The 27,965-nt window shown below is 36.1% G+C and overlaps 4 protein-coding genes, 1 non-coding gene and 1 pseudogene across 6 annotated transcripts; 3 read left to right on the forward strand and 3 right to left on the reverse strand.

Moving 5' to 3' along the window:
- Positions 1-1,163: 1,163 nt before the first annotated feature.
- Positions 1,164-4,018, forward strand: LOC106354602 (protein disulfide isomerase-like 1-2). The gene is made up of 10 exons (XM_013794579.3): positions 1,164-1,399; positions 1,648-1,678; positions 1,766-2,053; positions 2,147-2,335; positions 2,441-2,566; positions 2,829-2,966; positions 3,069-3,188; positions 3,271-3,388; positions 3,472-3,584; positions 3,666-4,018. The coding sequence occupies exons 1-10, from the start codon at positions 1,227-1,229 to the stop codon at positions 3,903-3,905; spliced, it is 1,536 nt and encodes a 511-aa protein (XP_013650033.2). The 5' UTR covers positions 1,164-1,226; the 3' UTR covers positions 3,906-4,018.
- Positions 4,019-7,519: 3,501 nt separating this feature from the next.
- Positions 7,520-8,498, forward strand: LOC106386608 (annotated as a pseudogene).
- A 1,119-nt stretch (positions 8,499-9,617) lies between these two features.
- Positions 9,618-9,689, reverse strand: TRNAQ-UUG. The gene has a single exon. It is a non-coding gene; the product is annotated as a tRNA-Gln (tRNA).
- A 126-nt stretch (positions 9,690-9,815) lies between these two features.
- On the reverse strand, positions 9,816-13,369 carry LOC106389519 (filament-like plant protein 1). Of its 2 annotated transcripts, none has more exons than XM_013829794.3 (5): positions 13,125-13,369; positions 12,505-12,620; positions 12,084-12,282; positions 10,416-11,998; positions 9,816-10,344 (listed from the first exon to the last, which is right to left on the reverse strand). In XM_013829794.3, the coding sequence occupies exons 2-5, from the start codon at positions 12,583-12,585 to the stop codon at positions 9,991-9,993; spliced, it is 2,217 nt and encodes a 738-aa protein (XP_013685248.1). In that variant the 5' UTR covers positions 12,586-12,620; positions 13,125-13,369; the 3' UTR covers positions 9,816-9,990. The 2 variants fall into 2 exon arrangements, with proteins under 2 accessions (XP_013685248.1, XP_048617488.1); XM_048761531.1 differs by lacking the exon at positions 13,125-13,369 and adding an exon at positions 12,734-12,829.
- A 4,224-nt stretch (positions 13,370-17,593) lies between these two features.
- Positions 17,594-19,366, forward strand: LOC106354599 (UDP-galactose transporter 1-like). Its single transcript, XM_013794576.3, has 5 exons — positions 17,594-17,969; positions 18,035-18,284; positions 18,372-18,579; positions 18,664-18,895; positions 18,966-19,366. Exons 1-5 carry the CDS (start codon positions 17,874-17,876, stop codon positions 19,191-19,193), a joined length of 1,014 nt encoding a protein of 337 aa, XP_013650030.1. The 5' UTR covers positions 17,594-17,873; the 3' UTR covers positions 19,194-19,366.
- Positions 19,302-24,573, reverse strand: LOC106389520 (telomere length regulation protein elg1-like). Its single transcript, XM_013829795.3, has 16 exons — positions 24,164-24,573; positions 23,877-24,023; positions 23,239-23,394; positions 22,911-23,165; positions 22,751-22,818; positions 22,612-22,669; positions 22,307-22,510; positions 22,170-22,229; positions 22,005-22,084; positions 21,736-21,935; positions 21,548-21,639; positions 21,356-21,482; positions 20,307-21,268; positions 19,983-20,215; positions 19,698-19,856; positions 19,302-19,611 (listed from the first exon to the last, which is right to left on the reverse strand). The coding sequence occupies exons 1-16, from the start codon at positions 24,425-24,427 to the stop codon at positions 19,518-19,520; spliced, it is 3,159 nt and encodes a 1,052-aa protein (XP_013685249.3). The 5' UTR covers positions 24,428-24,573; the 3' UTR covers positions 19,302-19,517.
- Between the last annotated feature and the right edge of the window lie 3,392 nt (positions 24,574-27,965).

The following is a 27,965-nucleotide window of genomic DNA, read 5'->3' on the forward strand; positions in this document are numbered from 1 at the left end:
CGGTGGCGAGGGCGACGGTTTGTTCGGAAATAGTGGAAGCGGCGGCGCTAGGGTTTAGAGGAATCGGCGGCGCTAGGGTTTAGAGGAATCGGCGGCGCTAGGGTTAGAAGAAGCTGCGGCGACAACGGTGAGAATGAAGTGAGATAGATAGCCGATGTTGAGAACGATGGTTTGTTCGGAAATCGTGGGAATTCGAAATCGCCTTTGAGAGAGAACTGTTAGGGTTTCTGAATATCGCGAAAAATGAAACAAAAAAAAAAAATCACCTTATATATTGGGTAAATAATCCGGTTAGCTTTAAAATTACATTGGTAAACTCTAAGGTTTGGTCCGGTTTAGACGACTTATTCTGGCTGATAATGTACAACAGACGACTTAATATTTAGTCGTCTGTTTTCAGACGACAAAATATTAAGTCGTCCTAGACCCTAAAATGAACCCCTAAACTAAAATGACTAGATTAACTAACTAACCACGTTATAAAATCAAATTATACTTAAATAGTGTTTACTATACACAGAAATGAACACGCATAAGTAATTTTAAAAATTTTCAAAAACGGTTTTAATGCTTTCCAAAATCTAACCCTAAGAACACATACAATACTACAACATATGTTGATGAAACATAAACTTAAGAATATCATGACTCACTACTTTCACTCATCTATGCTGAAAACAATTGAAATTTGTTATATCTTAATTTATACCTCCTAAGACATATGTTAATTACATAATTCCCATTTTTCACTTATCAAAATATTTTTTACAAAATTTTTAAATTATGTTTAAGACTAACTGTCCAGACGACTTTAAGTTAAGTCGTCTGGACGACTTATTTTCAAGTCGTCTAAACAGACGACTTGCGAGGGGTAGAAACGTAAAAAGAATTCCGTTTTTTTGTTTGGTCACAAGGGGATAGTTGTAATTTCAATAGCTTTTTAGGTTACTTTTGCCTTTGACCCAAGTTGGGGTATTGTTTTGGGTTTCACTCCAAGTTTTGAGTCACACTTGGCAATTCTCCCTAAAAAAAACAATGACGAGGTGTATCCAATCAAAGAACGACACGTGTATTACTGACCATTGAGAAGCCAGCGTCCACGTGTAATTTCACTTCTCTCTAGTGTAAAAAAAAACGCTTATATAAATATCTCTCCTCGTTCATCGCTTTCCTCACACGAATATTCGTACACAGAGGAGGAAGAGAGAGAGAGAGAGAGAGCGATAATGGCGTCTAACGGCTTCGCGATGCTACCGATCCTTGTGTTAGCTCTCTTCGCTTCGTCTATTAGAAGCGAAGAGACGGAGACGAAGGAGTTCGTCTTGACTCTCGATCACTCCAACTTCACCGATACCATCAACAAGCACGACTTCATCGTCGTCGAGTTCTACGCCCCTTGGTTTAGATCTGATCCTCCGTTTTGTTTCAATCTCCGTCGTCGTAGATCGTGTATCGAACGTTGATTATATAGCTGATGAATCTAGACGATGATTAGGATGATAACTCGAGAGAATGATTTTTGATTGATTCAATTGCCATTAGCATGTTGTTTTTGATGAATCGAGTAGAGATTTTAAGTGTATTCGATCTTAGAATTTCAAATTTGTTTTTAAGGATAATAATAATGAAAATTTCATTTGGTTACAGGTGTGGCCACTGCAAGAGTCTTGCTCCTGAGGTATATATTTATTATATTCCGTGAGAAAAAAAATATTTTATTATTATGGCTTAGATTCGAGCAACGTTGGTGTTATTTTGGTTACAGTATGAGAAGGCTGCAGCAGAGCTGAGCAGCCAAAGCCCTCCCATCTTCCTCGCCAAGATTGATGCTAGCGAGGAGTCTAACAAAGGGATTGCGAACGAGTACAAGATCCAGGGCTTCCCAACAATCAAGATTCTGAGGAAGGGAGGGAAGTCGGTTCAAGATTACAACGGACCTCGTGAAGCTGCGGGTATTGTAACTTATGTGAAGAAGCAGAGTGGGCCTGCTTCTGCTGAGATTAAGTCGGCTGATGGTGCTGCTGAGGTTATTGGTGAGAAGAGTGTTGTTGCTGTAAGTGAAGTGTCTCTCATGTTATTACTTTTTCCCATTTGAGTTTATTGAATTATTGTAATCGATCATTTTGTCTATTTGATTTTGTCTTAGGTTGGTGTGTTCCCTAAGTTATCCGGTGAGGAGTTTGATTCTTTCATGGCCGTTGCTGAGAAGTTGCGCGCTGACTATGATTTCGCACATACTTTGGATGCCAAGCTTCTTCCTCGTGGAGATTCATCTGTGGCGGGACCTGTTGTGAGGCTATTCAAGCCTTTCGATGAACTGTTTGTCGATTCCAAGGTATAGAAGAAACTTTAATTTTGTTTCTTACATCATTGAGTAGCCTTGTAATACGCATTAATGTTGCAGATTGCTTAATTTGATTTTATGAATAATGAATTTCAGGATTTCAATGGGGAAGCTCTGGAGAAGTTTGTCAAAGAATCAAGCATTCCTCTTGTTACCGTCTTCGACAAAGATCCAAGCAACCACCCATATGTTTCTAAGTTCTTTGACAGCCCTGCCACTAAGGTAAAATTTATTTTATAACTTATTTAGTAGTAGTCAATTCTTTGACAGCCCTACGATGATCGTAGATGGACAATTTGTTCATGGTTGCCTATGGAATATAGCATATTAATCGAATTAGAGGGAATAGATCAATCATAACTCTCTCTATATTGTGTCAATGTTTTTTATAGTGAGTTTATTGAAGCATTTGTTTGTTCTGCTTTTCAACATGTTTTTAAATGATCTTCTGGTTTTGATGGGTAGTAATGTTTTGAAATTCAAGGTAATGATGTTCGTTAACTTCACTGGAGAAACAGCTGAATCTCTAAAATCAAAGTTCCGTGAAGTTGCTACATCCTCCAAAGGACAAGATCTTGCCTTCCTTGTTGGTGATGCCGAGAGCAGCCAAGGCGCTTTGCAGGTTTACACATTTTTCACTTCGTCTCTTCTAAACATTTCCTTCTGCTGTAGTTTACTCACATCACTAAGCAGGATTTTTCCTTTTCATGTATTGGTTTTACAGTACTTTGGACTCGAAGAGAGCCAAGTTCCCCTCATCATCATCCAAACTTCTGACAGCAAGAAGTATCTTAAAGCTAACGTTGTGGTTGACCAGATTGAATCATGGATGAAGGACTTCAAGGTTTCATTCTCTTTACACACATCCTCGTGAAATTTTATCAAATATAAACTATAACCTAAAGACGCATATATGTTTCTTTCAGGACGGGAAAGTTGCCGCCCACAAAAAATCTCAGCCTATCCCAGCTGAGAACAACGAGCCAGTGAAGGTTGTTGTGGCTGAGAGCCTTGACGACATGGTTTTCAACTCTGGAAAGAATGGTGAGAACATTTAAAAACTCTTTTTTGTCGATTTTCTTGCAAAAACAACAACCGATAATAAATCATCATATATTATCTGTCAGTCTTGATTGAATTCTACGCACCATGGTGTGGACACTGCCAAAAGCTTGCTCCCATCTTGGACGAAGTGGCTTTGGCGTTCCAGAACGACCCAAGTGTCATCGTAGCAAAACTAGTAAGCCTCTCTACCTTTTTCGTTCTACATGTAGTCCTTACTAAAAGATGGTCTTAACCTCAAATGTCCCTCGTTGTATAGGACGCAACCGCGAATGATATCCCAAGCGATACCTTTGATGTGAAAGGCTTCCCAACGATTTACTTCAGATCTGCAGATGGAAAGGTGGTAGTGTACGAAGGAAGCAGGACAAAGGAAGACTTCATAAGCTTCATTGAGAAGAACAAGCCAGCTTCTCATGGTGAAGAGTCTTCTACTTCTACTACTATTAGGAGTGGAGAACACAAGACTGAGGAATCGGCCGCAAAGGACGAGCTGTAAAAGCCTTTGTTTTTCTTTTCTTTTCTTTTTTGCTTTTATCTCTTTCTGACATTTGAACTTAATGTTACCCGGTAATAAAAGCTTCGATCAAATAAAAAAGCCTATTAATCATCTATTTTGTTTCATGTTTGAGCATAGAGGGTTGGTTAGTTTTAAATCAACTTCTCTAAAAGGTTTAACAAAATCGTCCTTTTCTTTGAATGATTTCATCATAGTGGTTAGAGTAAAAGTCTGCGATAGGTTAAAATTTACTAATTTACTCTTAAGCAAAAGAATGAGCGTAACATGTGGAACAACAGTGCACTTGTTGTTGGGAAATTTGTTTCCGTGTCAGAAGACATTTATGTGTTTAGTAAGGGAATAAGAAAGATCTTTTCAAAAGGCTTAGAAATCTCAAATCGTTAACATGTTTACAATACTAAGTTTACCGCGAAAACAACGATACTAATACAAACCATTTACGGTGTTGTTTCTCCAGTGAAGGAAGAAGATGTAGAGTGTGGACGCGTGTTCATTAACTTTGATTTGTAGTATACGACTACAGCTACACGCGTCTTAATGCATGTCACTGAGTTTCAAGCGAAAATCTTGAACCAGTCTTGTGTCGAATTTTTTTGACCTGCTTCAGATCTCCAACGGCCAACAGGAAAACAATTGGCGATCCATGTAGATGAATTGAACCCACTTCCAAAGAATGGATTCAACATTAGTTTTATAATTTATCTGGTTTTCAAATATATGGGCATGTAAGTTAGTATAAGATTTGTTTGTATTATTTTAATATTTGATTGATTTGAAATGTTCTAAAAATCATTAGACGTCGTTAGACTCTTTATAGAAGATTACTGTTTAGGCGGGTGTATACACCGATTTTTTGAACAATTAAACCGATTTTTTAATAAATCGGTTTGAAAAATCGTTTCGCTCATGTCTAATTGGTCGACGAGGCGCAACCCGATCTTTAGAACACTGCTTATAACACTGGAGAACTTGACCTCGCCCTGTAAATAAATCGTTTCATATGTTGTTCGTTAATCAATTCGTGTTTTTTGCTAGAAAGCAAGAATTACTGTGTATGCAGTGATAATGAGCTCACACAAATGATTTTTACCATATTACGCTAGACTATTTTTCTGATTTTGATGAGAACACTATTATTGACTTTTTTTAACCGGAAATATCTTATACAATAAAGGAGACTTGCCTCTTTCCTCATTAAGCCACGTCATCGAAGAGAATGGGGCTTTTGGCGACACGTGTCGGCACACTAACCACTCGCGATTTTCTGCATCCTGCAGGGTTTCTTTATTCTTTACTTTGAACTGGTTTTTTATTGATTTAAGCCCAAAATTATTAAAATTTTGTCGCTTTGTTTTGTCACTTATAGCTTAACGGCCCTAAATGTATTGGCTTCTAATTTTCGTAAAGGTCTATAAGGGCATCGTATTACATTAATAATTTTGTATCCGTTAACGACATAGTTGTTAGGCCAAGGTCCATGAAAGTAATGCAGTCATATTACTATTTTCTGCGTAGCTACAGTCGTCTCTTCCAAGACGTTGCCCTAACGTTTCAACTCCACTAAATTTGCTTCAGTTGCTAATGAATAAAGGCATTTACTCCGAGATTCCCACTACGTCTTCGTGAATTGAGACTCACCACTTTCCACAGTACAATCATTCAATCTATGTATAGACCCACAGGTAGTTCTAGGCTTCTAGCTCACATATTTCTTTGTCTTTTTTTGGTACCATACAATCTCTCTTAAACAGCACAGCTAACAATGACCAATTCTCAGCCTCTTTAAACTCTTCCGGTGTAGGCAGCCTGTTGTCACTAAGGTTTTGCGTTTTTTGGGAGGCGAAGGAAAGTTAAGAAGGGGGGTGTCCTACTTGTAATTTAGCCGAGTTTGTTTTTGTTTTAGTGTAGAATTCAAACTTATTATGTATGGTTCCTTCGGTTGATCGCAGGCTAACCTTATTCAGGCCTCCACTAATTAAGTTCCACCACCTCCTAAGCCATGTGCTATATATGAGCTCTCCAGCTTCGATGTAACAAAGAGCAACAAAAAACTTTAGGTCTCAGATTCCCACATTGCTATAAGATTCACTGAGAAAACAAAGTTCATTGAAATAGCAGAAACCATCAACCCTATTCCTAAAGAGATGTTCAGGTTCCGTGCTTATGATCACCTGATCATGCTTGCAAACACTAACACCAATATATTCTAACCCCTCAATTTATTAACAAGTTCCGATGTATTTTTTCAGCAAAAGAAAAAAACGTAACCTCCACGGCAGGCAACAACACTATCTTTTACACAAGAGGACTAAGAAACCCCCTCCTGCAAGAATCGATGACTCACTCAAGGCTTCAAAAACACTGACCATAAAAGGCTCTCTCTGCAAGGTATGTGCAACTCGCCTGCAGGTTCATCACGTCCCACCAGAGGAATCAAAGGTACTTTACAGTTTTTAAAATATAAAAACGCCACATTCGTCAAACTAAATAAAAACATGCAGAAAACTTAAACGATAACAATTATTAACTTTTAAGCCTACGTACGAACATAATAAGCATGTCTAAATTAAACTAATAAAACCAGTGCCCCCACACACAACATAGTAACCCCCCCCCCCCCCCTCTCTCCTCATAGAATCCCACATATGAAAAAAGCTTCAATGACTAAAAAAAAAAAAAAATACCACTCAAATAATTATTTCTCATCATAACACTATCTTCTCTGCATTGCCCAATATTAGTAAGACTACGCAAAATATCCATATCCAAAGAACCAAATCGAATTAAACCAGACAAAATAGTACTGAATCCGAACAAAAATTGATAAGTATATAGGTGAGACTTAAATCTTTAGCTGTGAAAATCCAAACCCGACTAAATCTTAACCAAATCTGAACAGATACCTAACGCCTAAACATTAACATTGAAATTTAACTACGGCTTAAACTTAATGACAACAATCTAGATGCAACTAAATATACAAAATCTCGCGCGAAGCGCGGGAATACCACTAGTTTTAACTTTAATTGACTTTTATACTCCCTATGTTTTAAAATACATGATGTTTTGACTCATTGCACACATATTAAAAAATATATTTTTCTCCAAAAAGTAATTTTACAAATATAATTTTAAAATCATTCAACCAATTAAAAAAATGACTGCAAAATCTAATTGGTTACACATTTTTCAATAAAGTTAAAAATAATATAAATATATATATATCAAAACTTCATCTATTTTGAAATAACAAACATCTTCGAAAACATCAACTATTATGAAACGGAGGGAGTAATAGAAATTACTCTTTCCGTTTCAGAAACATGTATGTTTTAAGTTTTTCACACTTATTAATAAAACATATCAGATTTTAGTTTACAATGCATTATTTTCCGTTATCAACTATTCTCCACAACTTTTGACCAATAAAATTTTAAAAAACACAATTATGTTTTTCGAAGTTTACAATTTGCAATTACTTTATACATTGAAAATATAAAATATGTATCTTTTTGAAACAATTTTTTTTCTAAACAGAGGGAATATATTATTTTACCTTCACTTTCCACTATAAAATGGCACACGAGCATGAATTGTCGAAACCAAGCTTCTGTTTCCCATTTCTCTCAGTGTTATCTATCCATCTTCCAATTAATAATGGCAAACCAACTTCAAAAACCCTTAACCAATTCCCCTAAACCGGGTCTGACCAAAGAAGAAGATTCTCAAGAAATGGTTGCCTTACAAGCCCAGAGGATGGTCTACTCCTTGACACTCCCGATGGTTTTCAAAGCTGCCTTGGAGGTGGGAGTCATCGACACGTTGGCTACCGTTGAGGATAGCATGTGGCTCTCACCTTCAGAGATAGCGTCTCGTCTCCCTACTAAACCCACCAACCCGGAGGCTCCAATGCTGCTGGACCGGATGTTGCGCTTACTCGCCAGCGACTCGGTCTTGAAATGTCGCGTGCTTGAAACCGGAGAGAACGGTGGAACCGGAAAGACCGATAGGGTATATGCAGCCGAACCGGTTTGCAAGTTGTTCTTGAAAGATAGAGATGGCTCGGGTTCTCTCTTTTCTTTCTTCATGTTGTGCCAAAACCATGTCATATTCAAGGCTTTGTACGTACCTATACAATAACAAGGCCAAACCAGTCGATATTACGTCAGATTAATTTACATATTCCTAACTAATATCTTTTTCTACAGGTCGCATCTTAAGGATGTGATATTAGAAGGAAAAGATGCATTTATGTCTGCCCATGGCATGAGAGCCTTTGAATACTTGGGTTCGGATGAACAATTCGCTGAGATGTTTAACCTAGCAATGTCGGAATCTTCAACCCTAGTCATGAAGAAAATTCTAGAGGTTTACAAAGGATTCGAAGATGTTGACACATTGGTGGATGTTGGAGGAGGAGTTGGAACAGTACTAGCTCTAGTCACTTCCAAGTATCCTCGTATTAAGGGCATCAATTTCGATTTAGCATCGGTTATAGCCAATGCCCCTCCTTGTCCTGGTAAACAAATTAATTAGTATATAGTTTTGTATATTGAATTAAGAGCATTTTGAAAGACAAAAAAAAATTACTTATTTAATTATGTTACATTTAAATTTACAAGAATTTAATAGAATATTTGTTGTGAGAAACCATCTCTCACCTCTTTTTTCCTTTTAAAAGTTATTTTTATTTAGTGAGAATCTCTAGAAACTACTCTGATGGCCTCAGCTAATATACAAACTAGTTATATTATATTAACTACGTATATCTATGTTATAGGAGTGCAACATGTGGCTGGAGACATGCTTGCTGAAGTTCCAAAGGGAGATGATATTTTCATGAAAGTAAGCATATATTTTGCATGCATGTGTATGAATTACCAAGGTCTTTAATACAATATTATTTCAACAAAATAAAATGGTTTAAATTCGATGGTAGTGGGTGTTTCATGCTTGGGACGACGAGAGCTGTATTAAAATCCTCAAAAACTGTTGGTTGAGTCTTCCAGAGAAAGGAAAAGTGATAGTCGTAGAGATGGTTATGCCAAAAGAACCAAAGAGTTGCGACTGTTCTCCTAACATTGGGTACACTGTGGACATGTTCATGTTATCACTACGTGGGAGTGGTGGAGAAAGGACTCTTTCTCAATATGAGGCTTTAGCTTATGCTTCAGGCTTTCGTTGTGAGCTCATTTGCCGTTCCTTTTCTTTCTCTCTTATGGAGTTCCACAAGTAGATTTGAAGTTCTTACTCTACTTCATGAAGAACATGGACACCAATAAAATCATATATGTTTGGATCTTTATCTTTCAGAATTAAAAAAAAAACAATAAAACTTTTATAATGTCTGATAAATAACAGTTTTGTTGTCTTTTATTTTTTTAACCTTGTATGTCAACGAGCTGTAATAAAATATGTGGTCATTGTGAAAATGTATTTTTATGTTAACTGTCTCTCTCTGCCAGATTTTCCATTACAATCAACCAACGATTGTTTTGTCATATAAAAAATTCTTGTTAAGCCTCGGATAGATTTTAGTTACAAGATTTAAAGATTACACACTATCGACTGACAAATAAAACAAGCTTAACAGTGATGTGAGTCTTGTTGAGCTTTCCATGATGGGTTTCTTGGAAGAAACGTTTCATGCATAACCAAACAAACAAAGAAAACGATGATGAAAAGAAAAAGAGGTCCTACCGGGAGTCGAACCCAGGTCGCTGGATTCAAAGTCCAGAGTGCTAACCACTACACCATAGAACCAAGTTGTATAATCTTATGCACTAAACTTTCTATTTCACACTGAGTCAAAGATATATGCAAGGTTTATGACATCACAACAGATTCACACTCAATTTGAAATCTGTAGTAACATACTAACATCATTAGTTGTGAGAACACACACATCCATCATTCACCAAAGATCCTCTCTGCATACACACTATCATTAAACTACAAAACCAATTCAAAAATCTGGAAATGGAACATACAAAGAGGTGTTAAACTCTTTTTAACCTAACATAACAACAGATTCTTTCTCTTGCCCTACAGCCAAAGTTTATACTTAAATCACCAAATGTATCCCATCTTTACTCCGAGTGAATACTTTAGCAAATCCATTCCTGTTCTTCTCCGAACTCCCTCTGTTACCTGAACCTTGCATCAAAGCAGCATCAGAAGAAGAAGATGTTTCTTTGGCAGGTTGTTTCATGCTTGTTATGTAAGTATCATTCTTGTGCACTCTCCAGCTCTCTTTGTTGCTGTTACTGCTGCTTACACCATTTGTAGCAGCCGCTTGAATGCTCGCTGTATCCACCAAGAAGTCTTCAAGCGTTGCAAGAGACTGTAACTGTTTCCCCAACGAAGCTATTGTCTTCTGACAGCTCGCTAGCTTCCCTGCAGCTGTTGCCATGTCTTCCTGAAATTGAATTATCAAAAAATTTCAATAAAGAGTTGAGATTGCAAACACTAATGGAGATTGTGAGAGACCTGTTTGATCTTTGGTGGCTCTTCTTGATGGAGAGTGAAGACTTCTTCTTCAAGTTCCTCACATTTTCTCCTTAGCTCATCAGAAGCTAACCTCTCCTTCCTCACCTCTTCTTCCAAACACTCAATCTTTGCTTCCATGGACTCGATCTGTGTCTCAACTTCTGTTTTTAATTCGTTAGCTACTTTCATCTCCCTTTGTATCTCCTCTAGCTTTGTCTCAATGTCTTGGAGACAAACTTGAGATTCTTTGTACTTGTCTTTGATTATGTCATAAGATATCTGCAGCTCAGCTTTCTCAACCTCCATCTTCTCCAACTTGTTCTCCACCTCCACTTTGGAACTAACTATTGCTTCAAGGTCAAGTCTCAGTGTCCTCTCCACCTCATCTTTCTCCTCTTCTAACTTGTTTAGCTTCTTTTCCAGCTCAGCTTTATCACTAACTTTAGCTTCAAGGTCAAGTCTCAGTGTCCTTTCAAGCTCATCTTTCTCCGCTTCTAACTTGTTTAGATTCTTTTCCAGCTCAGCTTTATCACTAACTTTAGCTTCAAGGTCAAGTCTCAAAGTGCTCATCACTTCTCTATCACTTTTAACTTTACTTTCAAGCTCTTCTCTCTCTGCTTCTAACTTCTCCAAGTTACTTTCCAGCTTCACTTTGTCACAAACCATAGCTTCAAGCTCAGATCTTAATGTGCTCTCCACTTCTTTGTAACTTTCAAGCTCATCTTTCTCCTTTTTCAACTTCTTCAACTTACTTTCTATCTCCATTTTACCACAAAGGATAGCTTCAAGCTCAGATCTCAGTGTGCTCTCCACTTCTCTACTACATTCAACTTTGCTTTCAAGCTCATTCTTCACCGCTTCTAGCTTCTCCAGCTTCTCTTCAAGCTCCTTATTCCGGCAAGTCAATACTTCTATCTCAGCAGCCAATGAGTTATCTGTGTGGACAGATTCAGGTTCACTCTTACCATTACCATCTGGTGTCTCAGGCAAAGCTACAAGACGTTCCATCTCAAGAAAATCACCCATCAGATCAATCTCAACGGCACAAGAAGAAGTTCCCTGAAGGCTTCTCTTCTCAATCAACGTGGTTGATGCACCTGACTCAGAGCAGCTCGCATCTGAATGACTATCTGAAGACTTAGACAGCAACATCCTAAGCTTCCTACACTCAGCCTCTAGCTTCGCCACTTTCTTGATAACATCCAGCTGCTGCTTGCTAGCGGATTCAGCTGCTTGCGTGCTCAAATCTCTCTCTATTGTCCTGATCTCTAGCTCCTCGCAGCGAGCGAGAAGCTCGTGTCTCAGCATTATGTTTTCTTTAGCCACTGATTCAGCCATAAGGGCAAGCTCCTCGGACTTTGTTGCAGCTTCAAGAAGCTCCCCCTCGAGGTTGGCTTTAGAAGCTTGCAGCTCTTGTGTCTTCTCGGTGACTGCGTCTTGAATCCTTTGCTCTTGTTCGTCTCTCGCTTGCCTTAACTGTCTAACACACTCCTTGAGAGCTCCATCGAGAGCTTTATTCTTGTCTTCAGCAGCGTCTAGCTTCTCCTTTAACTCAACCACTTCGTTCTCAGCTTTCTCCCACCCTTTTCACAACAAACATATATGTTTTCACTTAATCACAGAATCATAGTCCAAAAGAGAAGTGAAAAGGTTTTGATGATACCATACCAGCAACAGCTTCTTCAGCTACTTTGACATGTTGGTTCACCAGATCATCTTTAGCACTCACATTAGCTAGAGCAGCTGAAAGCTTCTCGGTTAAAGTCCTAATGCTTTCTTTCAAATCTTCATTCTCAGTTTCAGCTTCAGGTGGAGACTCCTCTGGTTGTGGTATCTCATCTTCATGAGACTCCATTGTGCTCTCAGGCTTCAGAGAAACAAAACAAAGTAATAATCATAATTAGAGCCGGTCCAAAATTTTTGAAAAAAATTACATATATATATAAATAGATCCCCAAATTTGTACAAAAAAAAAAAGAATGCTAAATCGTCTGCAGCCCCCAAAATCTCAGAGCCGCCGACCCTGATCATAATGATCTTCTTATATGCAAAGGACATAAGAATAAACTTAGTAATGTGTGGTTCTTACTTGAATGTCAGATTGTGAAGAGACTACAGACTCTGATTCACAAAAGCTTCTCTCAGATGACTCACTCTTGCCTTTCTCCATTACAAAATCAGCACATAACACCTCAGTCTCAGGATCTGAAAAGAGAGAAGATACAACACATTAATTTTGTTTCAAGTTAAACTCCACTAAACATATACTATTAAAGAAAGCAACAAGCTTTGAGATGAAGTTATAGGACTCAGCCAACCAAGTAACATGCAAGAGAAGAGAAAATCTAGAATAACCCAATCATTAATTCCCAAAGAAACTGACTTTTGTCTTTTTTTTTTTTTTTTTTAAATCATAACAAATGTCTGTTTCATGCCATCTTTCCAAAAACAAAAATGTCCGTTTCATAATAAATTAGAAAATCTAACAATAGAGAAAAGCTACATGACAAATACTCTTTTAACTTGTTCAAAAAATTTGAAACGCATTGCTTGAAGTTGAAATCATCTTTCAAAAATCACAGCTTTTGAGATAATATAGTAATACCATTTGCTTAAAAAAATCAGTTCTTTAAATCAGCTGAAAACACAAGGCCAAAAGCTATTCTTCAGAAACACAAAGCAAATTACATAAGGAAGAAAGAAGCTTACAAAAGAGACCAGCTTTGTCCGATGAATGGGAGACCTGTCTGAAGAAGCTTTGAGATCCGATAATGTTACCAATGGGAAAACAAAAGATCAAAGCTTTTCTTCTACTGTGTGGAAGTAACACACTATTACGATTTTTAACAGCGACAAGGCGCAGCAGATAGAGAGAGAGAAAGATAATTCTCTCTATCTTTGTTTTATTGCTATTTTTTAATTTTCTAATTTTGAAAACATTTTTTTCTTCTCTTTTAATTTTCAAAAGAGAGAGAGAGAGAGCATGTGATCTTCTGTATGTGGAGCTGTGTACTCAAGCATTTAAATCTTACTTTTTCAGCTTTTTATTTAATTATTTTAAATTCGGAATAATAGTATTTTATGTATATAATAAATGTCTGAAGAAACGTATTTTCTAAATAATAATAAAAATAGTACTACTAAAGTAGTCAGTATTTCATTCTTCTTAGAGTTCAAAACTTGCTCAAAAAAAAAAAAGGAGTTCAAAACTTAATTTGCTAACAGTTCCCGCCCGTGATTAAACATACATTAATTAACTTTTTCGTCGCCATTTGCATTAGAAAAATTGTCAGACTAAAAATATATATTTTCCTGTTGAAAACTGAACGATTTTATATCTGTAGTGAAAACACTAATCACGCTACTGTATTACCTTTTCTAACAGTTAAAAAGTAATTATTTTATCGAATTTAGAAAGCAGCTGCACGGTTTTGAATTTAAGGATGTTCTAGGGGAAAAGTTAAAAGTTAAGTACATGGGATTTAACTTAAGAACTGACGCCAACCATCGGATTCCCTGACAAAACAGCGAGATACACAATTTATCCAACGGCTGAGATTGCTCCTCTCACCTGCTTTAATTCCCTTTCGTCTTCTATGCCCTTTTATTTACACTTTTTTTTATTTTCTACAATATATGATTAATTTATACACTCTTTTCAAATTTTACTTAATATTAACTCTGTTTATTTATTCTTATTAATCGTTAGTAGTAGTTGGTACGATGGCTTTATCTTCACTCCAAACCACTATTAATAGTCTCTTTTATTGTCGTTTGTATCTCGAGTCTCGAGATAAAAGATAACACGAAAACTTAACTATTGTTGTTGCATTAAGAAGATACCATAGCTTCGCTGTTTCATACCACGAGTATTAGGCTTCACGACAAATGGATTAAGACATAGCAATAATTTGACTTGGTTTGATAAAGGCCCATTAATTTGTATGAGCTTCAGGTCCAAATACTTGAGATTGTTGGGGCAACAAAGAGTGTCAGAGAGGCTGTGTTTCAGAGACCCGGTGAGCTATTAAAAACATCTTACTAGAAAAATGGATTATTATGTAAATGGCCCTATTGGCCCATTTTAAAATTCCCCAAAAGCCTAAATACTCTGTTCCGGATCCAAAACCGGTTGTAGGAGGAAGAGGAAAAATGATCAAACTGGTCAACTGAAATAGTCAACATTTTGTTTAAGTGAAAGTACTCTAGACAGTTTAGATATTCGTTAATTATAGTTTGTCCTTTGTAGTAAAAGGTATTAAAATTTATATACGTATAAAAATGATTTGTCTGATTAGCATCTAGTGATTTTTAAACATTTAGGTAAAGTTGATCATAATCTGTTCATTAGTTTTTTTTTTTTTGATAAAGGGCTTTCTAGTTCATTAGTTGATTTCATATCATTATGTAATTCGTTATTATTATAATTATTTGTTGCAGATCAGATTCTATTCCCTAGCTAGTGTTGTAGTAGTAAGCAAAGGGACAAACACCGTCCATGTGCTTGATACAAATTACAAACTATACACACTTGGTGGCAAGTGGCAACACACACTTGTCTCTGAATCATAATGATATCATTTGATCATATATGTTGCGTCTCCGTTTCGTTTTGGCTATATAAAACCTTTTGTATTAACGTTCAATAATTGAAACCCGCATAAGGAATATGACAATAATGGTAGCTAATGGTTATTAAGAGGAAAGAGTTTCTCTAAATACCTGTTTTTACTTTTGTAGGTTTCTTCCCCTTTCTATCAAAGTGGATTTCCTGATTTGCTTCTGAGAAATTGTCTTATATATGTGTCACGGAATTATTGAGTAACCTGAGAAAATAACTTGCTCTCTATCTAGTGATATTTTCAAAAGTGATAACAACTGATATCTTCTTTTGTTTTATGATTTAAAGTATAACCAATATCCGCAGCTTCTCCTGTTCAGCATTATCCTTTTTTTTTTTAATATAAGCTGTTCAGCATTATCTTGACACATATGTTATACAATCATCATGCATGCATGGGTAAAATTACGAGCATATGTACCTAACCGCCAACGACTAATATTGTGTTTATCTAATCAATAATCACTGGCACTTAGCGATCGATAAAATTCTAATAGTGGTTTAAATATTGGCTTGAAAACTCCAACTTGCCTTACATTTTACCCCATCGTAGCTAGCTACTAGTTAAATCAAAGTTAGTATTCATTGCTTATACTATATGCAAAAGGGAAACCAAAACTTGCTGCCTACTTCATTCATGATATTTTCCCTATCTTATTGTTCACACAAAGTGAGACCAGCAAATGGTTTGACCAAGACAGTCAAAACACACATTATTGAATGGTCATATATATGCAGGAACAATGCATGTTAAACCCGGTCTCATGCATAAAATTTCGCATATAAGTATCATGCATTTTGCTTGTGAAACTGTACACATAAAAGTGGTTAATATTTTAAAATTTCATGTATAACTTCAAAGCAATTCAATATTAATAAATACACATTTTGCATCCCCACTTTTCTTTTACAATTTGGCTGCCAAACCTATATCTTCAGAGAAAACTTAAGATCCTATTAAAATTTAAAGGCAATTTCATAAATTTCCTCAATATTATTCGGCATGTGTTATTTCTTTTAATGCTTACAAGAACAAAAATAAAAGACAATTGAGTAGCTTGGTCCATATACAGTTTTGATAACTTTTAACTTTAACGTGCAAATGCTGCTATAAGTATATTGTCGGTGGTTTTTTAATTTAATTCCAGAATCAGTTTCTTATTTATATTGAACTATTGATCAATTACAAATACTAAAACCGTAAATTCACTTTAACGCGCAAATGCTATAAGTAAATAGTTAGTGCTTTCTAACTTTAATTCCAAAATCAGTTTCTAATTTATATATTGATCGATTACAAACAATAAAACACTATTAGAACAAAAAGACATAGAGTATGCAAAATATAAACCAATAAATTAGATATTCCATAACCAACGAAAAAACAGACAGTAGCATTGAGATGTCAACGTCATTAGAGAAGTATGCTAATCGGACGGCAAGAATCTCCCCACATCTTCGGAAGTGCGTAGGATAAATACCACAGCGCAAATCAAATCTATTTAAAATTCAAGGAAATAACAATTTAATTTCCATTGTGATGAAAATAAACAAAATGTTTCGATTGTGACGTAAAAACAAACAAAATTATTGGATTACAACAATAGGAAATGTTGATAAATAAAAACAGAGACTACAATTATGTACTCTTAACTCTCTTTTCTGGTGAAAATTATAACACATTGAAATGTAACACTAATAGTAAAAAGAAGTATAATTAGTATTTTTTTTTTGTCACTCAAGTACTGCTTGACACATAAAATACAACACTCAAATTCTATTTAGTGATATATGGAGGTTTTTCATTATATATTTTTTTGGGGTAAAATGTTAATTTACATTATATAATTAAAATATCATATTATATACTATATAGTCCAATAACCTAATACTACCATTAGATGCTGTAGATTCGTATACCATATGATGTTGGAAAAAAACATCTTAAGTAGGATTTATTACTTATTAAAATATTGTTGAATTTTAATGGATTTGAAAATCCTAACTAAATCTAATGTTATATATTGGTTCTATGATTTTCAAATCTGTATTAAAATCATGTATTATTGGTTAATTGATTCATAAATTATATATCAAATCAAGTGTTATTCAATCGTACGGATTTATTAATATATTTGATTTTATAATGGATTTGAATGGATTTGTTTGGATTTTTTACTTAAAAATACAAAGACTCAAATCCAAGGGAAAACCTCTGAATTTGTATATTTTAATCGGATTTATAAATAATATATGAATTTATAAGTCAATCAAAATATATAAACCAATAACACCTAAATTTAACAATGTGAAAAATTGAATTTATCACCAAAAAATCAAATGCACTGAGTTGAAAAATGAAAGTTGACTCAAGTAACCTTCACATATACAATTTCGTGTCATTTTTTACTCTCTTTACTTCTTTGTCAGTTTGTCACCGTTAGATTTTTACTTCAGATGAATATGAATAATCAGACGAAAAAATAATAATTTAATTTCCAAAAAAAAGAAAGAGAATATTCTGATTTATAATAAAAAGGAATCCTACGGAAGAGCAAAAACATTATTTTCATGGCATAAAGAGAGAGATGGAGAGAGACGTTTCGAGATTCATAGAGAGCTGAAGAAACAAATTCACATTGAACAAGAGCCCCTCACTGCCACCGTTACCTTCTCCAACTTTCACCTTCATTAGCTCTTCTCTATTTAGCTCTCGATCTCTCTCTCTGTCTCACCGATTCGCTTCCCGAAACTCGTTAATCTTCTTCTGGGTCTTCTCAATTTCGCGATCTGATTCCGAAATTCGCAAACTTTTCTTCTGGGTATTGAGAGATCAGATGGAAGAAGGAAGCGTGTTCAGATCTCTGCTAGCGATTCTCCAGTGGTGGGGCTTCAACGTCACCGTCATCATCATGAACAAATGGATCTTCCAGGTATTGATCTGATCTCTCTCTCTCGTTGTGATCTAATCTTAAAAAGTTTTGATTTTTGATTGCAGAAACTGGATTTCAAGTTTCCGTTATCGGTTTCGTGCGTCCACTTCATATGTTCGTCGATTGGAGCTTACGTCGTGATCAAAGTCCTAAAGCTTAAGCCTTTGATCGTTGTCGAGCCGGAAGATCGGTGGAGGAGGATCTTCCCCATGTCTTTCGTCTTCTGCATCAACATTGTGTTGGGGAATGTTAGCCTCCGTTACATCCCTGTTTCGTTTATGCAGACGATTAAGTCCTTTACTCCAGCTACTACAGGTTAGGGGGTTTCGAGATTTGATCTTAGTCTGTTGTTTGGATGAATCTGATTGTGTGTGTTTGTGTATGTTTGTGTGTTTTGAGCAGTTGTGTTGCAGTGGCTGGTGTGGAGGAAGTACTTTGATTGGCGTATTTGGGCGTCTCTTGTGCCTATTGTTGGTGGGATTCTTCTGACTTCGGTTACTGAGCTTAGCTTTAACATGTTTGGGTTCTGTGCTGCTCTGTTTGGGTGTTTGGCTACTTCTACAAAGACCATTCTAGCTGAGTCTCTTCTCCATGGTTACAAGTTTGACAGGTCAGTGCTCTTCCTCTTTAGTTTCTTTTGTGCTTCTTGTTGTGTCTTGATTTGATTCATTATGGAGTGTTCTTGTTTATGTAGCATAAACACAGTGTACTACATGGCGCCTTTCGCCACCATGATTCTCGGTATACCTGCGTTACTACTTGAAGGCAACGGAATCTTAAGCTGGTTTGATGCACACCCGTCTCCCTGGTCAGCGCTCATCATCATCTTCAGCTCTGGTGTGTTAGCCTTCTGCCTCAACTTTTCCATCTTCTATGTCATCCACTCAACAACCGCAGTCACATTCAACGTAGCTGGAAACCTCAAGGTAACAACACAATGCTAAGCTCTTATTGTTTTGTTTGCAAACCGCATGTCTTGAGCATGTTTTTGTGTAGGTTGCGGTGGCTGTAATGGTGTCATGGTTGATATTCCGTAACCCAATATCGTACATGAATGCTGTTGGATGTGGGATCACGCTTGTGGGCTGCACGTTCTATGGATACGTGAGGCATAAGCTTTCGCAGCAGCAGCAGCCGGGAACGCCTAGGACTCCTCGTACACCAAGGAACAAGATGGAGTTGCTTCCTCTTGTTAATAACGATAAACTCGAAGGCAAAGTCTGATCTCAGATGCTGCAGAAGAGAGAAGAAGCATTACTACATATGCATTTTACTCAAAAACAAACCTTATTAGAGAACAGTAACATTTTGTTTTATGGCTTGTAGAAGAGATAATGGTTCAACCCTATTTATATGTAGAATCTTTAATTTATCTAATACATTTTCAGAAACCTTAAGTAAGAGTGTATATATAAATATGCACTAAGGTCATGCCTAAAGCAAGGGTCAATCTCTAATCTCTGCTAAGTTATTGCTGAGCAAACATGTTTTAAAACTCTTCTTCAAGTGTGGAGCGTTTCTAATATCTATACAATTGAATCTGCTGGTTTATTCGTTTCTTCTATATGTGCTGTGTTGGCTCAAGAATGCAATGTCTTCTGAGGAAAGATCCATTGATAGATAATGTCGAGCTTCTCTTGACCTGAATCAAGGAGACATGGAGATCAGAAGAGTGAATCATTCGTATACTCAGAGAATGAAACTATGGTGGACTAATTGGTAACTGACCTTCGCCGTCTGGTTTTCTCTATGGCTCCAGATACATTAGAGGGGTCAGCTCTTGAAATCTGACTTATGAATGAAGCGTATTCATGGAAAGCTCTTCCTTTCAATGATCTTAGTGGGACGACTGACTCTAATATGCCATAAAGCTGTTCCATTCGCTCACTGCATTCCAAAAAACAGCAACTCAGATACTGAGAAAGATAATAGACTTGCAACTGCAACAGATAACCCAAGTGAAGGTGATATAGTATTCATCAACGACTCAAATATTATGGAGGATAATATTACCATTTTGTTACGTTAATATGTGTTTCTGGTTTCATATCCAAGCAGCCTCCACTGCTCAATGTGTAATCCTGCATTGTGGCTGATGAAGTAGGGACGGATTCTGTTGTAGCAATTTGGTTTGTGAAAAAGCTAAATCCTTGCTGTGACACAGTAGAAGTCATCTGTTCAAGCACATTAGCTAGGCCAGACGTGTCAAGATCTCCAGAAGCGTTCATCATTGGCTCCATCGCAACCTAAACAAGTGAACTCCATACGTTAAAAAATGTCTGAGCTGACAACTGTAATCTAGAAGAGAGAAAGATGAAGTGTAAATGTAATACTCACAAAGTTCAGGCATCTAGAGTGTGTCAGATCAGCTTCTGAAATTAGATTGGTTATCTGATGAGTGATGTCAAGAAGCTGTGGAGCTTCTACAGGTTCTGAATCCAAGTATGGCTTCAGATCAGCATGCCTCGAACAGAGTTTTCTCCATGATTCTTGCACCGTATCAAGCTTCGGTTTTTGAGCGGCCTTGAATGCCATACCAAAATCTATACGGCTGCATTCATCTGTTACTTGTTGCATCTTCTGAGAACTCCCTACACAATCTTCCATCATTGTCCCATCAGAAGATTGTGCAATGATCTCACACGTATTCATCAAGCAATCAAAACCCTGTAATTTGTCAATGTGTATCTCTGTTGATAGGGAGTTCTGTACATCGTCGTCTTCACTCATGGACGCTTCAACTCTTCCATCAAAATGACCACAGGATACTGCTCTTGGTGACAGCTCAGCTTCCCCATCCATTATAGTTTCTGGAACATATGAAGATTCTGGTACACATGATACATCAACTGACTGGGACACCTCATTAATGTCACTCAGAGGTTCATCTTCCGAATCAGAGGACATCACAACATTGAGCTTCCTTCTTCTGTTTGGCCGAGAGAGAGACAGTGTTTGGTAGGAAGTGTCGGTAAGTTCAGATGGAACGTCTTCTAATTCATCACAATCCTCAAAACAAGTGTTCAGCCTTAACATGGCTGCTTTCTTGGCTTCTATTGTGTTCTTTTCTATGCCCCGCCTCCACAATCTATCAAGCATTTTCTCGTTTTCAACCTCTTCAACAAATACTTCGACTGTGTCATAACTTTCCTCCGCCATGGATAATGATTTAGCGATCTCACTCTCCACAAACTGTGATAACTGAGAAGGAAATTCCTGGGCAATTATCTTGGGAAGCAGCACGTGACCAGCTTCGTGATCAAATCGATCTGGCTCACCAGTGTTCTTGGCCTTTCTAACTGTAAAATGTTAAAGAGATCAAACGTGTTATAAACAGAATAAATATAGATAGTGAAACTATTGAGACTAAAACTAGTTTTCTATACCTCTTTTTGATTTACTCTGAATCCAAAACTGTAATTGCATGATCGCTTTCCGTATATCACCACCACTAGAGATGGTCAATCGCTGTAGTGAATCAGGATTAGCTTTAACCTCCTCTGCTGCACAAACCTGTGGAACAACAAATGTTAGAAGATTTCAATTAACAATGAAAGCTTATGCATCAGAATATATACCGAAGAAAGGTGGCTAAACAGCTCTTCTGTTGATGGGAAAGAAAAGCATATCTCTATCCTCTCCAAGTTGTCTGGCAGACCATGATTCTTGTCTGTAAATAACGAAGTAATACAAATGCAATCAGTATATTAATTAAGATTAGCTACAAGTGAGAAAAAAATATTTTTAACATGGATGAAATGCTTACCATTGGCTGTCAATACCACAGGCCCTTTTGCTTTCTTAGCAATCTCCTGGATAGCAGACACGAGACCACGGTCTTCAGCAAAAGAAATATCTACATCCTCAAAAAGAATTAAAGGCTTCAAGTTGGCTACAGGTGTCACTTCAATCACATCCTCTACCCCATTGCCATCAGTACAGGAATTGAAAAGAGGTTCCAAGGACCTGCCGTAACAAATGGTGTGAATATAAACACATTCAAGCATATACATAAACGGTTGCAACTCTATGTACCTTGATAAGCTATTTGACTCAAGAGCCTCCCCAAACTTCTGCTTAACAACTGTTCCGCTTCGGCATTCCGATGCATTAGACTATATAGACAAAAGTCCATTAGAGACATTCATTTTGCAGTAGCTAGACAATATCAGATACATTTAGCGGAAAACACGTTCATACCTCAATGATTTTGAATCCTTGCTCCTTAGTACATGCATAAACAGCTGCAGATTTCCCACTCTGCAACACATGTACAGTCAGAAAGCAATGTAGAAGCAAGCAAAAACAGTTTCGTGATAGAAGATCTTATCACACACCCCAACTGGACCAATGATTAAGAGAACATTTTTCAGGCAGTCAGTATTTTCTGAGTCGGAATCACTTTCAGAACAGTTGTAGTCAGCATCTTGCGAATTCTCTGCATCACTTCTCAAAAAGTCTTGGCTTGCCTGAAAGCCTCTCTCACGCCATTGGCAGAGCCATTCATTCATTAGTTTTACAGCTTCAGTATTACCACATACCTGCAAGAAGTAAAAAAAAATATGAGAAACTTGTCATTGTTGCTTTTCTTTAATCGTATTATAAACATGCATTTTCCACTATGAGGTTCAAAATTTCTAACCTCCGAGGCATTTCTCGGCTGGTACTTATCTACCCACAAGCTACTACGAGACTGGCCACTGAAATTCATTATTGCATAGATTAGAAAATTATGAATCAATCATGTGTTCTGCTACTGATATATCAAACCATACAAGTACCTTTGAAGTTCATGAGAAACGTCTGCTGTAGCCTCACCATAATTAGACAAGTTAACTGCTTCACAGCCCTAGAAAGATTGCAGGAAATGACCCTTTTGTCAATGAATAGTTCAAAGAAACAAAAAAAAACACAGACCAAAAAGGAGAAGTTTTGACTCACCACCACTTGAGCTCCATCTAAGGAGCCTAACGGAGATGCCTCTGCCACAACTTGTGATTGAGTAGCACATTTTTCAGGCTTTTCATCATCGATAACGCACACGTCAGGATGTGAAAGAGTTGGAAGCTCAATCAGATCAAATTCTTTGAGTCCGAGTTTAAGAGACTCAAATTTTATTTGTTGATGAGAACTCCAAGCAGTAGACACATGCTCAACAAAAGTCCAGTTCTTCCAATCAATGGTCAGATAACCATCCTAAGAAGAAAGGTTTTTGCTTTCTTAGTTTAACATAATCGAAGAAAGCTACACTATACGTAATACAACATACCTGAAACCTCTCAAATACATGGATAGGTCCAATTTGATCCTTTCCTTGCTCCTGAAAACTACCATTCTCTGCTGCAGCTTCTTGATTCTTTTTACCTCCTTTCCGAGATGAGAAAAAGGGATGTAACTGCTTGCCAGCAGACATCCGCGAATCTTCCTGATCAAACAAAAACCAATAATCTCCCAAAATTCAGACGCAATGTACATCACATTCTCCAAGTGAATGAAGCTACTTTACCATTTGTGCTTAGGTTTACTCAAGGTTCTAAAAATCGGTCTAGGCGCCCCCACCTAGGCGGCAACTCGGTCCTATCCGAAACGATTTTCTTAAAATCCGATTTATACCGATTTATATGATTCAACAGTTTAAATTGGTTAAAATCGGTTTAACTTGATCCAAATTTGTCTAAATATGTTAAATTAAGCAATAATATTATTATAAATCTACAAATTTGTCTAATTTCTTCTGTTTTGTATATCTAATTTTGATAATTCATCACAATAATTTTATAATTAAACTTTAAAACTAAAATATGTCATAAAAAATGTATATAATATATATATATATAATAAACCAATAATTTTGCTAACGCCTAGTGGCTAGTCCTCTATAAAGAGCCTAGTTACCGTTTACTTTACCTCAGCTCGTAGTTTTGCTTCCAGACGCAAATTAGGAACTGGAGGAGAGACGTATGTTTGTTGATCATCATCACCAGCAGCTACAACTCCGTTCTTAGTTGCATTTTTCTTAGGCGTTGGTTTACGAGGCGACTTTCCTTTAGCCATCTTCATCAGAAATTACAAGGTCTATCACATTGGCTACACAATACTAATGCATCACAGACACTAGAATCTATACACTAATCCAGCTACTAACCTAATAATAATCTATACAATTGGTAAAAAAAAAAAAACAAGGAATCAACCTTCTTGGGAGCTCCGTTATTCTTCGGAGTCCTCTGTTTCCTCGTCTTCTTCCCTTGGCTGCTGCCGAAATCGCCATCTCCTCCTTCTTCGCCGTCCTCTTTGTTTGCGGCGTCGCGTGTTCGATCTCCGTCGGACTCGATCGCATCGTCAGGTTTGCGCGGGAGGAGCAGCGTCGACTGAACAAGCTTCCGACGGACGTTCCTCCGTGGAGTCTGCTGGATCGCCGTCGCGGCAATCGCGCCTCCTTCGGCTGGTTCGTCCATGGTCAATTTAAGGGTTTGCGAGGTTGAAGTGTCGAGATCTAGAGCTTAGGGTTTTCTGGTGTGGATTTGGGGATCTTTGGTAGAAGATAAAAAATTAATAACGTTGAAAGGTTAAAGAACGATATGTCCGATGTCTCAGTGATTCGTTTCTGTTACCGAATCCTATCCGATAAAAATGAATCCGAACCGATCCGAATTCGACATAAATACCGAATGGATCTTGTTTTATTGTATTTCGAGTAATGAATATTATCCGAACCGAACCCGAACTTAAATGGATATCCGTTAAAACCCAAAACATTCAAAATCCAAAAAAAAAACTTGTATCAAATATGATTTTCCTAATGTATCCAAAATGCATTAAGATTTTATTAAACATATAAAAAAATTATCTATTACACGAAGGTTGATAGTTGAAAGTGGCAGCTGAGGCTTCAAATTTTTAGATTTTTGTTTTGTTTTCATTGAATAATATTTTTTGTTTCGCGAGAACTTGGTTTTTTATTTTATTCTTTCATTTATTTGGTTTTTTTTATATCAATAACTATGTTTACATTTCATTTGATTTTAAATGATTATGTTTGATGTTTTTAAATTTAAAAGGTTTAAAACGGTTATGATTGTAAGAAGGTAAATTGTTTTTCCTTTTTTTTAAATAGTATAAATACAAAAATAAAAATTAAATTTAAATTGAAATAATAGAAATACTAAAATATATCTATTATATTTTAATTTATATTGTAATTTTTTTAAAAAATAAAATATAATTTTATGAATATGATTTTTATATTTATTATAATATTATGATGTTTAATATTTTTTATAATTATAAAAATATAAATATTATTAATTTATTATTTAACCGATGTTGTATTTCGTAGTTAACTAATTATAAGTATCCCGCAAACGCATCAATTTCTAACCGTAGTGACAATCGTACAAATATTTTAAAACCGTTAAAAACCGCATTCATCTGCATCCACAAATTCTCGCAACCACAACCGCCTCGGGTTACACCAACCAGCCAGGCCCTTAGATAAGGTTTGATTTTAGTTTTCTGGAGGGAAGAAGATTACGGTTTCCTTTTTCCCGCTAAACTTAACACCACCGTTTTTGGGTCAATTCTCGCAAACGAATAATAGTTAATTGGGTTTTATAGTGGGCCTTAATTTATAGTTTTAACTTACCGTCTTATCCTTTATCCGGGTCTTTACATTAATACACACAATCAAGTGATCATCTATGTAGTCTGAAAATAAAAATAGAACTTTATTATTATTTAAGAAAAAAATTAATGGAATATGCAGAAGAAGTTTCATGTTATATATACATGCAGGGGCGGACCCACAGCAGAGTGGGGTGTGGCACGTGCCCTATACTATAATTATAACTTTTTTGTACGCCTGTATGTCACATTGTTGTCATTAGTTCATTTGGTTATTAGTCTTAGAGTAGTGCCCCACGCTTCACGAGTTCGAACCATTGCTTTTTTTTTTTTTTTTTTTTGTGATTAGGCTAAAGATAAATAATGTAGTGTTTTAGTTTGACACAAATCTCAAGACCGAAACCAGAGATAAAGCTGATGTTAACACAATAATTTTTCTCTATAGGTTTTGTTTTATTTTACTCACTTTTCATAAATATATATTCTTTTTTATTGTGTTGCTAAATTTTTTCATGAGTGATTTTCTTTTCTTTAGGATATAATTTTTCTGAAGTAAAAAAAATGCACTTTATTTTGTTATTTATTTGTATTAATTCGTATTTATTAATTATAATAATTAAATTAAAATAAAAACTATATTGAATAAGTGTTTATAATGAAGAGCAATTTAGGTGTAAAACATAGGAAGATAGCGAAATTAGGAGAATAGGAAAGAGAGGAAACTTGTCACGCTTAAGTCAGTAACAAAGACGAAACTAACCCTCTAATTTGGCCACTCAACTTCTGGAGTTTAGGTTTACTAGGGTTGTGTCTGACAGGAGAGATTTAGTTTGATTTAGTACTGTAGTTTAAAGATTTGGTTACGATTTTGGAATTTTACATTGGTATCTGATCAGCTATTATTTTCTGCAGGCTTCATCTCTCTCCACAAAATCTCTGACGCATACTGCGCATCCTGAAACAAATCTAAGAAAAGATTTGCCTCCTATACATACAAAAAATTGTATTACGGAAATACTCAATATTATATCTCTTATATCTTTCTAAAATCTGTGGTCGTCTATATAACGCAGTTGCCCGGTTTCTTCGTTTGCAGAAGACGCAGTCGAGAAACATGTAGACTGGAAAAGCTTATGAAACATAGTCGAGAAATGAGATTGAAGCTTTTCCGGGACAAGTATGGAAATGTATACAAAACAAATATGTTTGTGAATATCGGTTGAATGGTTAACATTTTAAATAAAGTCTACTATAAAAGTTGGCCGGTTAATATTAATGGTTGGATGGTAAAGAAGTTTCGAAGCCGTAAACAAAAACATTTGGACTGGAAATGTATACAAAACAAATATGTTTGTGAACATCGGTTGAATGGTTAACATTTTTAAATGAAGTCTACTATAAAAGTTGGCCGGTTAATATTAAAGGTTGGATGGTAAAGAAGTTTCGAAGCCGTAAACAAAAACATTTAGACTAGAAATGTATACAAAACAAATACGTTTGTGAATATCGGTTGAATAGTTAACATTTTTAAATGAAGTCTGCTCTAAAAATTGACCGGTTAATATTAATGGTCGGATGGTAAAGAAGTTTCGAAGCCGTAAACAAAAACATTTAGACTGAAAAAAAGTTATGATAGCCAGCTAATATAATTGAGTTACGTGTACTAAATATCATACATATCTAATGTACAAGACTAATTGATATAATATTATTTACACGGCTAAATATATGTTCTCAAAGTTGTGTTCCCTGGATCCAATTCCAACACCTTCTCAGCCAAATTATCATCATCATCATCATCATTACCAAAATTTTATTTCATCTTCTTCTTTCTGAGATATAAAAGACTCAAAGTCGTAGTCCCTGGATCCAAGTTGCATAGTAAGAAGCCTGATGTCTTCTTGGTCTCACTTGTTAGTTTTTGATGATGATCCATAAATTGGCCAGTAAGCGAGATGTCTTCAAGAAGGCTCTCTTTTGTCGAGCTAGTCTTGGTACGAAGCTGTAGTTGTCATCAACAGAGATTGTTCTATGATGTTTTGTTTCTATTCCTATCAGTAACATCCAAAAGAGAATTGCAACAGAGAAAAAAACTTCATCAATTTTCAAGAACAAATCGTTTCTATGTGAGAAAGAAAAATATTCTTGCAAAGGAAAGATGAAAGAGAAAGAAAACTATTGATTTTGAGATCTTTCCGTATCCAAATATTAGATTTTGCAGATATATAGCGGTTTAGTGGATCATTGTGAACTAGGGGTAGCATGGTAATAGCTCATTTGGGAACAGTGGTCATTTAATCGCAGTTGGGCATTTCGCTAAATAGACATAAGTCTTTTGGTAGGAGTCCTAATATCTCTATAATGAAACTATAT

Source organism: Brassica napus, chromosome C6, assembly GCF_020379485.1.
Source record: "Brassica napus cultivar Da-Ae chromosome C6, Da-Ae, whole genome shotgun sequence".
Lineage (NCBI taxonomy): Eukaryota > Viridiplantae > Streptophyta > Magnoliopsida > Brassicales > Brassicaceae > Brassica > Brassica napus.